The 15,840-nt window shown below is 40.5% G+C and overlaps 1 protein-coding gene across 1 annotated transcript in view; it reads right to left on the minus strand.

Moving 5' to 3' along the window:
• The window catches only part of RASAL2 (RAS protein activator like 2), a 96,817-nt gene that overhangs the window by 44,020 nt on the left and 36,957 nt on the right, over positions 1 to 15,840 (minus strand). Inside the window, exon 3 of the mRNA XM_010078426.1 lies at positions 6,168 to 6,274. Coding sequence (XP_010076728.1) covers positions 6,168 to 6,203 — 36 coding nt within the window. The 5' untranslated portion in view covers positions 6,204 to 6,274. The remainder of the gene's footprint in view (positions 1 to 6,167; positions 6,275 to 15,840) is intronic.

Here is a 15,840-nt window from a genome sequence, read left to right on the forward strand (position 1 = left end):
AGTCTGTCTGGAGAACAACAAAACAACGGTGACAACAATAAATATTATAAGAAACAGGTCACCCGAGTCTATCAGTGTTTAATCAAACAACAGTTTGTCAACAAATAGGCTGCAGCCAGTGACGTACATGGAGAAACGATGGCCTGGAGCCTACCTCACCACGACTCAAGTGGCTGCATTTCTGTCTTTCCCTCACATCAGGAAAGAGGCAATAATTCTTGTGACTCTTTAGTCCACTGGCACACAGCCAGTAAGCAACCCAACACTTCAGAAGACCTTTTGATAATATAATATACATACTAATTAGGAAAATGAATGGAAATTAACTTTGTCAGAGCTAGTAACACAAACCTGAGAACTGGCTTCAGGAATATCTAAAAAGAGTAATTACGACAAGAGATAAGGTAGAAGAAAGGGTCCAATGGGATGTGGTGGGGATAGTGGCATGACTGCTTCTGTTTCACATCTTTGTTAATGATCTGGAAGAAAAGTTAAACAGCACATTAATTACACGGAGCTATATTAAATTAAGAGGTGAAGTGAGGGCCAGGGAGGACAAAGAAATAACACAAAGGGCTGTGAGTAATTAGAAGCAGATAACACACATTCCTGTGAACTTTAGTACCAGAACTTGGAGAATCAATTGAAGGGAATTAAAAACAGAAGAGCAAGAAAAGTGATAAAAGGGTCAGAAGGACTGATGTGCAGAGGATGCATTAATTAAACTCTGCATAACTTGACTAAGCCATGATTTGGAGGTGAAGAATAGAATGAGTCGCTACACATTTAAATACTATTAAACCAGAGACGGCTGGAATGGGACCAGTGTTTAAGGCTATAGACATTCAGAGTTCCTCTACAATAATTGCAGGGGAACTAGATAAAAAGTTTACACCAAACATGAGAAAAAGGTTCCTGCTGCTGAGGTCTACCAGACAGTGTCACAGACTGGATATACCTGTCATCTGACTCAACTCTGAAAGTTTGATGCAATGAACAAATCTGCTTCGGCAGAAAGATATTGCGAAGGCTATAGAGCCTATGCACAGTATAATGCCAGAATAAAGACATGAATGAGAACTTGGTGAGCATCCTGGACATAGCCAGTCACCCATTTACGCCTTCTGACACAAAATCTGCGGAACAGCCAGCATACCTAAGCCATTGCATCACAGGCAAATGATAAAAATTAAAGCAGATGCAAGTAAACGTGCTACAGTAAGAACTGAGTGGAAAGTGGAAGGAAAAATGTTAATCCTACAAGAGGGAGGACAGATGTGAGCACAGCCAGTTTTTCATGAAGGATGCCACAATGCCTCATGCTAATGTAAATCAACAATTCCATCTCTGCATTGTCACTGATGCAGAATTAAAAATACATACTCGTATGCTGTCAGGTCACATGGCCAGAAAAGATCAGACTTGTCCTAACCTGGCAGCATGACAGTAGTGGAGCAGTGCTTTGGAGAAGCAACAATCTTGCTGACTGCATAAAAGATGAGGCTGGGCAGCCACGAGATCTCATCAAGCTTTGACCTTCACTTAGGCTGGCTGCATTGTCTTCTGTTCCATTTAGCAGTACTCTTGAAGAGCAAAGAGGCAGACAGGATTTCTATAGATCCATTTACACTCTCGACTAGAAACAAACCAAGGAAGGCAATCTGTAAGTATCAGTCTTCCCATCATATTCACACAGAGTTCCTCTAAAAATAATTTTATTTACTTCTGAGATTGTGTTCTGGCTTTCCTATCTCATTTGCACTTGTTTCTTTGCCTCTTTCTCATGTTTTTTCCCTAATAGCCAGCAGACATGGATGAATCATATATCATTTGTAATAACAACTCACTCACAACCCTACCTCACCAAAAAAGCAAAAATTGGAGATCACAATGCAAGTCTGAAGAGTGATTTAGCAATTCCTCTCTACCCTGCCACTGCAAGAGGTTTGAAGATCTTGATAATCTCTTATTTACTCTGGTCCCTCAATTCCAACGGCAGAGCAACGAGAGAATACAGTACGTTGCCGCAGTGCTACCGGGGCCCAACAGTGCAACAGCAGGGAACGGGATGCACTGAGGCTGAGATGCTCTGCCAGGACATAGTGTGTGTGGGAAGGGAAAAGCTGGTTTCTCACCCACCTATGCGTCACGATGCCTACTTGTAGCCAGTTCCGTCTGCCTTCCTATTTGCTCAGTCAAATAATATTCATTATTAAAAATATGACTTTTCCTGTATATGTGCATTTATAAACAGCACACATCTGTCTCTGTGTGAGAAGACACACACACTCTTCCCCAGCTCAATTTTCCTACCTTTCGTGCTCTTCCATTCACTCTCAACATTCCTCCCAGACATGCTTGGAAATCACCAAACAGCAATTAACACAACTGAACCTAGATGGGGACTAATGTTTTAACTGCAGACAACAACATTTGGGGAAGTGGGGAAGAAAAAGAAAGGACAAGCACCAAGAGCTCTTATCTCTGTATGTATGCCTTGTGCTGTGCGATGTCAGCATCAGCAGAATCCACTTTACTCCCCTTAGTGGGAGATAACCAGAACAAACGCATTCCACGTGCTGGTCCATGTAATGGTTAGTCCCGAGAAAGTGTATGTTTATAACTATTGAAATTCTACTTTTCACACAATAGTAGATTTAAACATATGCCTTTTCCTCCAGTGCACATGCAAGAGGTAGGAAGGCAAATTTCCCCGAACTTTTCACGTCAGTCCCTTAAAATAAATCCTTCATTGACCACTGCCACTGAAGAGACTACTTAAAAAATGTCTCGTCAAGGAAATATTCACTTAAAGGCCATTATGCTGTTATGAATCAAAATTCCAGATGCTAAACAAATGCCAATTAGCAGTATTAAAAAAACAGATGCCTTGTTCCGAGTAAGTACCACTGCCTGGTGTTTGAAAGGAAAAAAACCTGCACAGAACATGCTGGAAGCCACTGTCCTATTGAGAAGGCAGCTTTTAAATAGCTTTTCTGAGAGGCAAACTTAAAAAGCTGGAAAAGCAACTTATTATGAAAGTCTCAGCATAATTTTCCATCAGTATGGAAGAAGGTTAAGCTGTCCCCTGCCTTAAGCTGCTTTCTGTTAGAAATCCAAGCAGTGAGTAGAAGAGGTATGGCACAGAGTCAGGTCCACAGAACGAGTAACTGAGACAGCACTACACTGCAGCTGCCTATAGCCCTCCAACCTGTACTGCAGGTGTTGATGTTTGGGAAAACAAAAATGCAAGTTCTCTTATTATTAATCTCATTTGTATGTACAATAAATCCCTGTCAAATAAAGATGACCTCACACTCACACACACCAATTTAAAGCCATTATAGGCACCCCTTACATCCTTCACTTGAAGATCTTCTCAGACCACTGATCTGACACTTCCACGAGGTGCCCAAGTCATCTCACCTACCTCTGAGAGCTGGGAAATTCCTAATACAAATCAAAGGAAGAAACATGATTCCTCGCCATCTTATCATCCACCTATTAGATGTGTGCCAATCCACAAAGTTAACAGGGTATTTTATTTCAGTAGTTTTGGCTTGAGTGCATCTGTATTCTTAAGCAATCTGACTTGTAATTGCAGCTTGCTCTTTTAAACAGATCAGAATTTGGCACGTTTTAAAACAGGGTGATCTCTGCCCACACCTGCACTGCAACCTGCTAAGGAGTAACAACACATAAATGGGTTATTCAGAGCAAAACCTACAAAGCCAGAAGCCTTGTCCCTATGAGAAAGACAGGAGGGTACATTACGCTCCTGGGTACACAGGTGGCCAGACAGACAAAGCAGCATAATACCAGCTACATGTGGCACAAATAGCTTCTAGGGTTTTTTTGCTGGTTTATGCCCAAGAAAGGCAGCCATGTACTGCTTCATGAGCCCATTTGTCAGAGTTCTAAAAGCCCAATACACTGCTAGGGGAAATGAGAAACATTCTGACAAGTTCTTGTTTTGAAAGGGAGCAGGAGCTAAGAAGTACTAGAGAACTATTAGAGAAGAATTACAGAAACATTAGAACAATCCTTAAAAGATAGGATCAGCATTAAAAATATTGTACAAAAATGAGGAAGAAAAATGGAAGCCAATAAAATAAACAATAGAGATAGTAATCAAACACTTCTGATATGTAGCTTGCAGTTGTTAGACAAAGACTATAGCAACACACGTATACATCTAAAGCCTAGGACAATTACTTATAGATGAAGACAAAGCCTACAGACAATTTCTTATAAATGAAGATGAGAACAGCTAGGATTTTTGAAGGCCCTCAGAGTTCAGAAATCCTCCTGAAACCATGTGGACCGTGGGCTCAGCATAAAATGTCAGAACTTGACATAAGAGAATATTCTTGTAACAACTTCACATGCAACTAGACCAAGACCCTTTTTCCCCCAAGTACCACCCAGAAAAGAGGTCATCGAAATGACAGAGGCCAGTTCATAGCACTGCAGAACAGCTGAGGTGGGATGGCACCTCTGGAGATTGTCTAGTCCAACCCTCCACTTGTTCCAGTGTTTAATCATCCTCACACTGAAAAAAAGGTTTTTCTTATTTACATGGAATTTCTTATGTTTCAGTTTGTGCTCACTGCCTCTTTTTCAAAGAGACTGGCTCCATCATCTTCATCCCCTTCCATCAGGTATTTATACATATTGCTAAGATTTCCCTCTGAGCTTTCTCTTCTCAAGGCTAAGCAATATAGTCTGCTTTAACTGCTACTTCAGATATTTTTTGAACTAGAGGAAAATGTGACTCATGGTCTTTCCACACACATCAGAAGTTCAAGTTTTGTTCTGACAAGAAAGTATTTACAAAAGAAATAGTCTTCACAATGAGGACAGTCGAACACCTGAACAGGTTGTCCAGCAAGGCTGTGCAATCTGCATCCCTGGAGGTTTTCAGCACCTGACTGGAGAATGCCCTGAGCAACCTGACATAAGTTGGTCCAGCTTTGAAGAGGGGGATAGAGACTTCTGGAGGTCCTTTCCAATCTATATTATTCTATGACTCTGAACAGGGACCAAGTACGGATATCCAGCATATTCACTGCTTCCTTGGTCCCTTCTTCAATTCCAATAAATCACGAGTCTACAGATTGCTCTAAACACCATATATTCTATAGACTCTAACCTACCTTAATCCTTTTGTAATTCAAATAGCTCTCAATAAATCCTTGGCTGTTTTCTTTATTTTATATTTAAAATGACACAATGGATGATTTAATCAAAAACCAAGTTTCACACACAATTTGATCTAAAGTGAGCTAAGAAGTGTGCTTAAAAGGAATGAGTGCTACCTAAAGTGAAGCAAGACCATATACACTAAGGTACAGAAATGGGACTCATGTCCACAGAGAACATACAAAAAACCCCAATGTTCAGTAGATAATTCCTCTCCTGTTTTTCTTCAGGTTTTAAAGTAGGCAGATTACTTGCCAAAAATAAAGAGGGATTTGAAAATATTTGCAATATTCAAGTTAGATATTTAAAAACACGAACAAATATTGTAAAAAAAAATTACTGAGCACCTCATTTTAACTTGAAGCATTTGCCCTCATTCTAAAAATAGAAAGGACTTTGTGCTCTTGCATACACTGACCAAAGACTGACACAAGCAAGAAAATCCAGACTCCAGCTGAAAAAGTCTTATGCAGACTCACAGTCAACCAAACTCACAACAAAAATTGAAGAGCTAAAGAGCAATTAACACACCTGCAGTAATTTAATCAGCTTCCAAATAAACTATAAAGCCATTTCAATTTTCTATGTACTTCACTGCCATGAGGGAAAAATAACATGCTATCAACAACCTAAAGGAACTTCTTTTCCTAGTCAAAATTGAATGTGTAATGCAATCCCTGGCGGCGACTTCAAAAGTATTTATATAGGTCGCTGCCCACATTAACACTGATGTTTCCCTATTTGCAACTTTAGATCAAGGCAATGAAAATAAGCAAGTTACAGATCTACCAGAAATCTCATTGATAATATATGACAGTCGATATCAATACCTCTTGGTCAACTGGAAATATTAACTACTCTTTTTTTTTTTTTTTTGTCAGAGCTTAGTTGTACACTGGGATATTTTAATCTCCTCCTCCCATTCAATGAGAAAAATTCCTCCTTTGCAGGAAAGGCACACTTACTGGCACTTTGAAAGGAGAAGTATTTGAAGCATCCATGGAGTTGGTTTTCTCAGAGGTGCTGGTCCCGGAGATGCTCCGTCTGCGAGGAGATCTCTCTGCTGGGACCTCTATGGAAGAGAAGAAAAAGGTGGTGAATGGGTGCAGGGGGGTGGGGAATAGTCAGGTTTTATGCTCTATAGGACAGACACCTCAGCAAAGTTTCAAGTGCATTACTAAGCTGCTGAATTACACTCACTTATTTTCCTATATCTTATTTTCTTACTAAATTACAATGGCATTTCCACTGACAGACTCAAGGTTGTGAATCTGACTTGATTGCAGGCAACAGGCAATTAAAATAAAAATGCTGGTAAAGAACAATACCCAAATATATTTAATATTCTATCACTGTTTTGACATATTAGTCAGAGAACTTTTTTTTTTTTTTTCTAAAAAGCAATGCAGTAATTAACAGATAACTAAAAATCAAGACACAGGGAAGCTCAATTTTAGTCGCAGCTGAACACAATTTAACAAAGGTCAAAGTTCGGTCTTACATGATCACACTACTTGCTCAAACCACGCAACCAGTAGAAGACACAGAACTGCCCAGTTAATATGACATATATACCTCTGCAGATAAAAAAATAGGTCAGCTTCTCTTCATTCTGGCAATATGACCTTACTAAGATATGACTTTGGCATCTTAAAACCACGCAGGCTGATCTGACAGGCACAAATATTCATAAAAGATGCACTTCTATTTTTTCTAGTATAAATACTAGAATAATAGTATAATAAAGTATACACAATAAAAATCTCTACACAAACACATACACTATACATACATGCATTTTTATATAGAGCTAGACACACATACATATACCTTTATCACAACTGCTGCCCATCTCCAGCTCAATTGCCAGACTTAAAGGAATCCAGCTTCACAAAACATCCCCCAAAACGGGGAGGGAAAACATCACTTCCTAGCAGAAAGTCCATTGTTATCTTCTGAATCTTAAAGAAATGGAGTAAGCCGTGACTCCAGACAGTGACATTTTGACTCCTGCCGTTTTCCTTCCAAGAGACAGATGCAGCTTAAACTTCCATTTCTGGCTGCCTGGCCCTGGGGATCCGTGCTACTTCCACTTAAGAGAAAGCTGGGTCTCTCTGTTCCCCCTCCCTTCCCACAGCTTGCAGAGAGCAAGCAAGCGAGCGAGCAAGTGAAAAAGAACCACACAGGACTGCAGCTATTCAATCAATCGCTCTGACTGCACATCCTCATTAGTTACTTTCAGGCTATTAACAGACGCCCAACTGCCGGCTTCCCTCCGCTACAGAAAATTTCACTGTATATCCTGATTCACAGCAGCAAAAAAAAGGTTTATAGAGATAGACAGCCAGCTGGTGCCACGAGAGCAGTGTTTTCCTCAAAATAACTGAAGAAAAAATGAGAAAAGCCTTCTTCAGGGATAACATTACTCGTGATGTCTTTGCATACTGGATTTTTATTTCGTCAGTTATAACATGTATCTCCCGTGGATGCTTGAAGAACGACAAAATGGAGCATACGGAATGAGAGGCTGAGAAATCTGGACCCTGCAGCATTAGTGTCTCATATTGTAGATATTTATCTTTTAAAAACCCAAACTGCTAACATTCAGCCTCTCAATCTGCTTGTAGCCATCGATGGGGAAGGAACTCCTAAGAGGGAGAACAGCCTCCTAAACTGGGCAAACAAAGTCTAACACACAATGTAGCTCCCACTGGAAAATGGGCAGGGCACAGCCGCTCGCTGCCGACCATGAGGACGATGCACAAGCCCTGTTGGCACCGACTAGGTAAATCACGGTCTGTCAAAGCTCGCAGTAATGCAATACAGCAACGCCGCTTTCGGGGAGGTGAGCAGCATCGGGTACTTTCTCCTACAGCTACGGAGGCATCGCCTGTTCCAGTGCTGGAGGGTAAGTCCCTGTCAGGGCACCTTTAGAGAACAAAGCGCTTGGAGCGGGGCCAGTGCTAGACCAAGGTTTTTGAATAACAGTCAGTCCCACCATCTCAGGAGCCTTTGCAGAGGTTGCTGGTTTTATCTCAAGATGTGCTCTTTTATACTGTCAGCTTCCTCCCCCTGCCTCTATGGAGGGAAACTTATTTCCTGCAGCAGCTGTAAGTACTGCTCTCCCAAGCAGAGCTGTATTACGTACGATTTAAATGATTGCTTCTGCCGTTCTCACTGTAAATGGAATGAAAGCAAACGGGAGTGATATATTCACTTGGAACTGGGGACTAAAGCGAGCACCTTTTATTTTGCATCGAATAGTAATGCGTAACATAATAGGGTTGGCTTTCTCCACTTCTCACACACAGGAAATCACATCAAAGCTGCTTCAGTAATTTAACACAGTCTGTTAACTTTGCTGAGTCATAAATGAAAACAGGAGCCTGAATTCCCCACTATTTTCTACAATGGGTTCTGCAGGAGGGGCAGTTTAGGGAAAAGTTTAGGTTTAAACTAAATGGAGTTGAAAATCTACAACAAGGAACGTGCCTGGCTCTTCTTGCCTTCCTTCTCCCCCCTACATCCACCCAGCAGCAAGTCAAGCTCTCTGCAAATAAAACACTGAGATTCCATGGGTAAAATGAGTTTTCTCCATCCTCAGACCATCCCAGAAGTGTACCAAATGAGGAAGGGAAAATGAAATATTCACAACATGTCTGCAATGAACTAAAAATAAAACTACCTTTCCCTCTTTCCTCCTTCCAAAAAACAAGAGCAAATCAACAACATGCTCAGTCCCCAGGAAAAAAGAAGACCTAGATATAGCTAAATTGTCGAGATGTGTTAACTGGAAATCAAAAGCTAAAGCAACCTGCTACGATGCCCGTAGAACAGCATTTTTGCTGAGTTGTGTAAAAAAAAAAAAATCTATACTGTCACCACCAGGCAAAAAGTTAGTTCCCTCCCCTGCTCCACAAATAATGCTGGAGGCTACCCTTGCATAATCTTCACCTGCTGTAAAAATCAATGCACCTCTCATCGGCTTAGTATTAAATTACAACTGCTTTCTGCATTGCCCACTCTCAGGGACCAAGACTACAGATAAATCACATTGTTTCTATAGATAAACAATCTGAAACCCTTTTCGTTCACTCTCAGTTTCTGGAAAGAAAATAAAAAAAAAACCCCAACCAAAACCGAGGTAGACAGATCTTCCTCTTCTTCAACCTTAAAAAAATAATCCATTCAAAAAATGAGTTATAAACATCCCTATGGGACACTTTTAATTTATCACCCCATATATGGTGATATGCAGTAATATTTATGTAAAAAAATCTATGCAAAAATATTTATGCAAATAAATACTTACACACTACATAGAAATAGTTACAGATTAGCTGAGCCAATTACTCAGTGATGGCAGATGCCTCTGAAGAGGGAACTGCCCAAGGATACAGTGAAGGTAGGTCTCTTTTCCCATCTTCATATTGCACCACTCTCTACCCTCTGCAACACCAAAGCTTGTTTTGTTGGCCAGAGGCAGGCTTGCATAAGACAGGTGCCGCTTACTACTATGAGTAGTGGTGACGAATGACCTCCTTTGAAGGCAACCCTCTTGGCCACAGCGGCGTAGCCTCAATGACCTCCAGCCAGGATGCGGCTCTCGGACTCAATCTGAATTTCCTATTGCTGGGTGCTCTGGCCACTTGAAATCTGAAACCTTGCTGTTGTGGGAATTTGTATTCTACTGTGAAGAGCTTTTTCTCAGGGTGGGAGAAGTAGAGATGAACCAAACCTCCCAGCTTTGCAGGGCAGTGCTTGCTACTCTATCTCCAGTTTTTTGAATTAGAAATGGATTGGAGAAGGGCAGGAAAAACAATCAGGAACAAAGAAACATCCTCATGGGTTAGAGTGAAAAGAATTAAGTTATTGAACTTGCTAATAAGGTCACAGAAAAAAAAGATTACAGGGGTGCCTGGGATTCTGCAAAGGGCAATGCAATGAAACTACGGCATGGCCTCAGTGGGATTGGTGTCAAGACTGAGGCACCTTCCGCACTGGGCTTGTGTCCTCCCAGGACTGGCAAGAACATCTCCAGATCTGAATTCCTGCTTATGAAGTCCAGGAGGTAACTCTAAAGCAGCCCCAAAGACCTACCTGGAGATGTAGAAAAGGGGTAAGCACAGCTCTTGTCTGTCGTTACTCCTAAGGGGCTGGTACTGGTCTCTATCACAGTGAACACAGATCAGACTCCATTTACTCCAGGCTGACAGGTCCTACATTTCTATGATAAAGTTCTCAGCCTGGTCACATTCTGCACACCGGCCTTTTATCAGGTGTGACTTTTAGCAGGTCATAATAATCAATCAATCAATCATCAATCAAAATCACAATTTGATCAGTTGTGACTTCTAGCAGTTCATAGTAACGCTTGGCTTAGCACTGACCAATAATTATCTGCTACAACATCCTTGTCTCTGATGTGCAAGACAGATTTGGATTTGTGAAAGGTTACATTCACCATCCACTGGAAAAAAAAAGAAATCATACTACTGACAAAATATTAATTAGTATTTCTTTCCCAAGACATATTCTGCTGAGGGGAAAAAAAAGTCTGTCTTCAAAGTCATTCTCCAAATATCTTTATTTGATATCTTTGTGTTTACTAAGAAGGGGACAGACTGCTGGTGTATATTATCTACTGGTTAGGAAAGTAAAAGAAAGATGTAATAAGATTTCAGGGATTGGGACTTCCTTTTGTTTTGTCTGCACACATCCTGATATGATGGTATCTCAGTCTGCCACTGGAGGGGATAGAGAATATGATTCATAAAGAGTCGATTCATTCTGCCCCTCAAGCCTAGCTTAATTACAAGCATTTGAAAAATACAAACCCAGTTCAATGCAACCAATTACCTGTCCAGAACCAAGTGTTCCCAAAGACTGCCTCTCAGGTGCACTTGTATTAAAATGTACCCAGCTGAAACAAAACAAAACCTCACCCAAATATCTTCGCCCCCTTTATACAGCTACCTTGGCACTCCCCATGAGAAAATGACAATTGCTGCTGGTCAGAGCATTAGCTGAACAATCCAACAATCCTGCAATTAGCCTCTTGTCTGAAGGAAGGATCAATAAGCTACATATACTATGCCCCTTTTTTTAAAGCAAAATTTATTATTTTAAATGTTGTAGCACTCATGCAGCAATATGTACCACAGCAGACAAACAATCTAACTATTTACCTTTTATCCATGCCATTTTAGACATTCATCTGCCTGGACAGGTTGTTATACATTTCACGTATGGTAATGCCTAGAGGCCTCTGACCAGGATGCAGCACGGCTAGACTGCCCCAATGAGTTCACAGCCTTCACCTGAAACAAGGCACTATCAGAGTGGGATAACCCTACATGGCAGGCAGCAGGGAAGGAGTACCTTAAGAAAACAAGACATGCAAATTAACTAAGTTACCCTATATGGGCCTCTGGGTAATTATTTATTTTTAAAATAAACTTATACTAAAGTAATTATCCCCAGATAAGTAAATGAACCCTAGGGGGTGAAAATAAAAGACTACCTTGAGGAACGATTTGGAAAAAAAATACTTGGTTATTGAAGATTTGTAAGAATGAGATAGACAAGTGTTTCTGTCAAAGAGGATGGACAGAAGAGACCTGCCTGGGGATGTGGCAATGAACTAGAAAGGACTGAAGGATCTCACGGTCTCCTTCAGCACTGTTTTCTACTCTATCAAAAGGCCAATTAGTCTTATGAATTAACTACAAAAGAAATAGAGAATAAAAACCTGCAGCACTTGACTTTCTACAAATTAGTATTTCTTTTACAAACACACTTAAGAAAGAATGGGCTCAAATCTAAGCTTGGAGGAGTTGGAGCACTTCTGGGTTTGCTGTTGGCAGCTAGTTTTTGAAGATGTTATTCATAGATGTAACAACCAGTTGAGTGGTTTACTACAGAGACAAACAGATTCAATATTTGTTTCATGGACAACAGGAACTACAGAGCTTGTTTGACCCTGATGGTTTGGTCTCCTCCTACATGCATATATTAAAAAACAAAACAAAACAAACCCCAACACACCTAACATACATATATATGTCATTAAAAAAAATGTTCTATACACATGAATAAATGTCCATCAAGTGGGAATATTCAGCTGGGCTGCTAATTCAAGTACTTTCACTCCAAATAAACTACCCTGTTGAGCCTATTAAAAGGGGAGTACCCAATTCACTTTTAGAGCCTTTTAAAAATAAATATGCATTTCAACAAGTAGAAAAATTCAACATGGTCCAAGGCAGCTTATGATATATCAGCACAGCACATACATTCAGTAACATTACGGCATTCACAACTTCCTTAAGACTGAAGAGACTATTTTTGCCTCATTATCTCTTCAAGATTGTTTCAAAGTGCTCATGTGATAGCACTAATTAGAAAGAGATCTGATTGGGTGCAGTCACTATTTACTTATGGTTTCTTCTACCCTGCTGAAAATACAAACCAGCTGACAATATTAGAGACAGCAATAAAAAGCACAAAGATAGAAAGCTTTAGGAGATATGTAAGAAGGAACAAGAAGAAGAAATGTCCGAACAGCATCTTTCAGATGAGTATCACGTAATGAAATAGGAAGCCTCATATAAAAATAAATAAAAAAATGCTTTATCTTGGAGTAAGCATTCTCTCTCATTTTGCTCACTTGGGGAGAATTCAGACTTGGGCCCAATTCACAGACTATCATAAAAATTTAATTAAATGCCTATGTAAGAAGCTTAGGGTAAAAGCAAACTCAAACCCCACGGTCTGTTTTAAGTCCTGAAGCCCAAGTTCGTGTTCTGACTAAAATACATTATGCAAATTCCACATGGTATAACTTAAAGGAGAAAATTGAAATTTGCGGTGATGGCTTCTCCACATTTATCAAGACAACTTGACAGGGGAGAAAAAAGCCACAAGAAGATACATCAGAGAGAATGCAACCAAGTCACAGTATACTAAATTGCACGAAAGCTACCACGCCTGGAAAGGGAAACACAAAGGAAAGTCTGCAAAGTTCACTTGCTACAGAACTCCATCATCAAACAACTGCTAGATAACAATGATGATCAAAAACTCTCCCAGTCCATTAGCAGAGATTTTAAAAGAAGATCCTCTGCTTTACTAGGGATTGAGACAATCAGACAAGTCTTGCAAGATGATCCAGGTAAATATCAAAGATTTTTAATTTACAGACAGGTAATTCTGTTGGTGTTAGAGACTTGCATTGTGCTGGCATATAACAAAAATGCTCTCGAATTAGTGCCCAGTTCAGAAGGTGCATAGCGACCAACCTAAATGACAGTTTAAGTCACTTAAAAGACATTTAAGTCATTGATTCCTAAAGGAGTTCAGAGTCTGAAAGACAAGACCTAACACACAAAGCAGATGAACACACAGATGAGGCTGGAAGAAAGGCCAAGAATATCATAGGAGATAATAATTTTTGGCTTTCAAGCACTGACTCTCACAATTTCTTTTGCAGAATGTTCTGAGGAAACTGTACGTGGCATTTAGTGAGTACATCAGCTGTTAGTAGACCGATGCATTTGCTCTCAGGCAGAGGAACAAATCCTCTAGCTCTGCAAAAGTGAGTCAGAAATGAAACAGATGCACGTCCGTAACCGTTCACCATACCCTCTGCATGATGTGCACGGCCATACAAAATTTGCAATAGTTGCCTCTTTTTAACCTCCTTGTGCATCAGCCTCTAAAACCTCCTTTAATGGTTGACTCTACACACAACAATACAAATTGCCTGGACAACTCTGCCAACACAAAAGCAGACACAAGGAGCTATTGCACATGACCTGGAGATGCTGATGTCCTCGTTAGTTCCTAATGATCTTGGACTGCCCCTGCTAATTCAAATTACCTTGTGTTTGCTGCAGAGAGATTGCACACAGACAATTAACGCAGATCAGCTGATGCATGGTAACTTGTTCCCGCAATGTAATTTGTTTAGAGGCTTATGACTTAGACACACATTAGTATGATATCAATATTTATTATCCTCATTATTGAACAACAGCCTTGAGCCATGGCTTTCAAAACCAATCTTTTTACTCTCTGCAGAAGGGCTATGAATCAAGGCATTCCCTAAAAAGGGATCCTTTGCTCTGGTTACTGGGATATTCTCACAAGTGACTGGCTCTTGGACACATCAAAGCTCGACAGCTCTTCCCCGTTCCTCTCAATGGGCCAGAAGGCTGCACTAAGCTTCAGTTCCTCCTGCTCACTATGGCAGGGCTTTGCCCCTCAGCAATAAGAATTATTGTTATGGACACACAAAAAGTCCCAATGTGCTGTAGACATCCAAGGGATGTAATTGAACCTTAACTATGGCCCCAGATTTAAGACACCATTTGGGAACTGGTATCTCTAAGATAAAACAAAAAATATATAATTTAAGTTCTTGGAGGCAAAACCCGCTACCTTAAATAGCTCAGCTTTATGACACTGTTCAGACTGCAGTCTGAATATACTTCCTTGTGTTTCTGGGGTGAGATTTAGGAGACATCTTGAGCATCTCTTGGTTTGGAACATAATGTGAAGGCAGGCATGCATGTAATGGGGAGGAAATGGCAGGCTCTTGAGAGCAGCATCAGTGCCCAGCCCATGCATACTCTTGTATGTCCCTGTCCCATCTGGTGCAGTATTCCCAAAGGCCACAGAACATAGCGATGAAGTGTCAGGAAATTGAAGCAGACTCTGTGGGAGTCCCCTACTTTCCTCTCACATTCTGTGCTGTTCTGGACCTGTTAAGTAAGGGACCCGCTTACCATAGAGAGACGGGTGTAAGCTCTGTCCACTGAAAAGAGCACACAGGAGCCACACCGGGTACCTGCCGGTGGTCTGGATGGAGGACAACAAATAGCATCTGGATTGGCTGTCACCTACTTTGACAAAGATCCATAATTGTGACTACTGTACCTTGGGGGGTGTGTGGGTGTGTGTAAGATATTACAGCAGATACTATAACACACAGTATTTTAAACAGCCCATGGAAAGGAAAAGGGGGACACATATCAAGCAGCCTGTCTGAGCAACTCAGTACCTAGAAATTATAGAAACAGAAAACAGACTGCATCCTGAGAACAAGAGAAACTATTAAGGAGAGAAATGGAATGATTTGGGGAGATAGGATTAAAAGAACAAAACCAAATAACAACAGTTTGGCATAGCAACAGCTCAAAGGGAAAGACACAACAATAATCAGCTTCTGTGTGTGAATTCTGTTTATAACATTTTCAACCTCTTAGTGGTATTTATGCTGGACTATAAATAATAGTTTCGATTTTCTACCTGAATGCTGTTAAACTAATGTGTAAGTATCCAGAAACAGAGCACAGGATTTTTTGATTGTGCTTCCTAGATTTAATTTCTAGGCTAGAGAAGTAGCCAATCGCTTGGTTGAAATTTTTATTCTAAATGCATCTAAACATTTCCCTTAAGAAAAACTTTCAGCAGTCTCCTCTGACTTATATTACTGCCATCACACAGTTGATAAGTTGTAGGCAATCTGACAGAACTGAGTGGAAGTACACAGCGATCAGCTGGTCTGAGGGTACAGAGAAGAAAAACAGATCAGAAAGTAACATTGTTTAGTCCATAAACCATTTTCTGCCTGGC

The sequence above is a fragment of the Pterocles gutturalis genome, unplaced genomic scaffold, assembly GCF_000699245.1.
Source record: "Pterocles gutturalis isolate BGI_N339 unplaced genomic scaffold, ASM69924v1 scaffold493, whole genome shotgun sequence".
Taxonomy (NCBI): Eukaryota; Metazoa; Chordata; class Aves; order Pterocliformes; family Pteroclidae; genus Pterocles; species Pterocles gutturalis.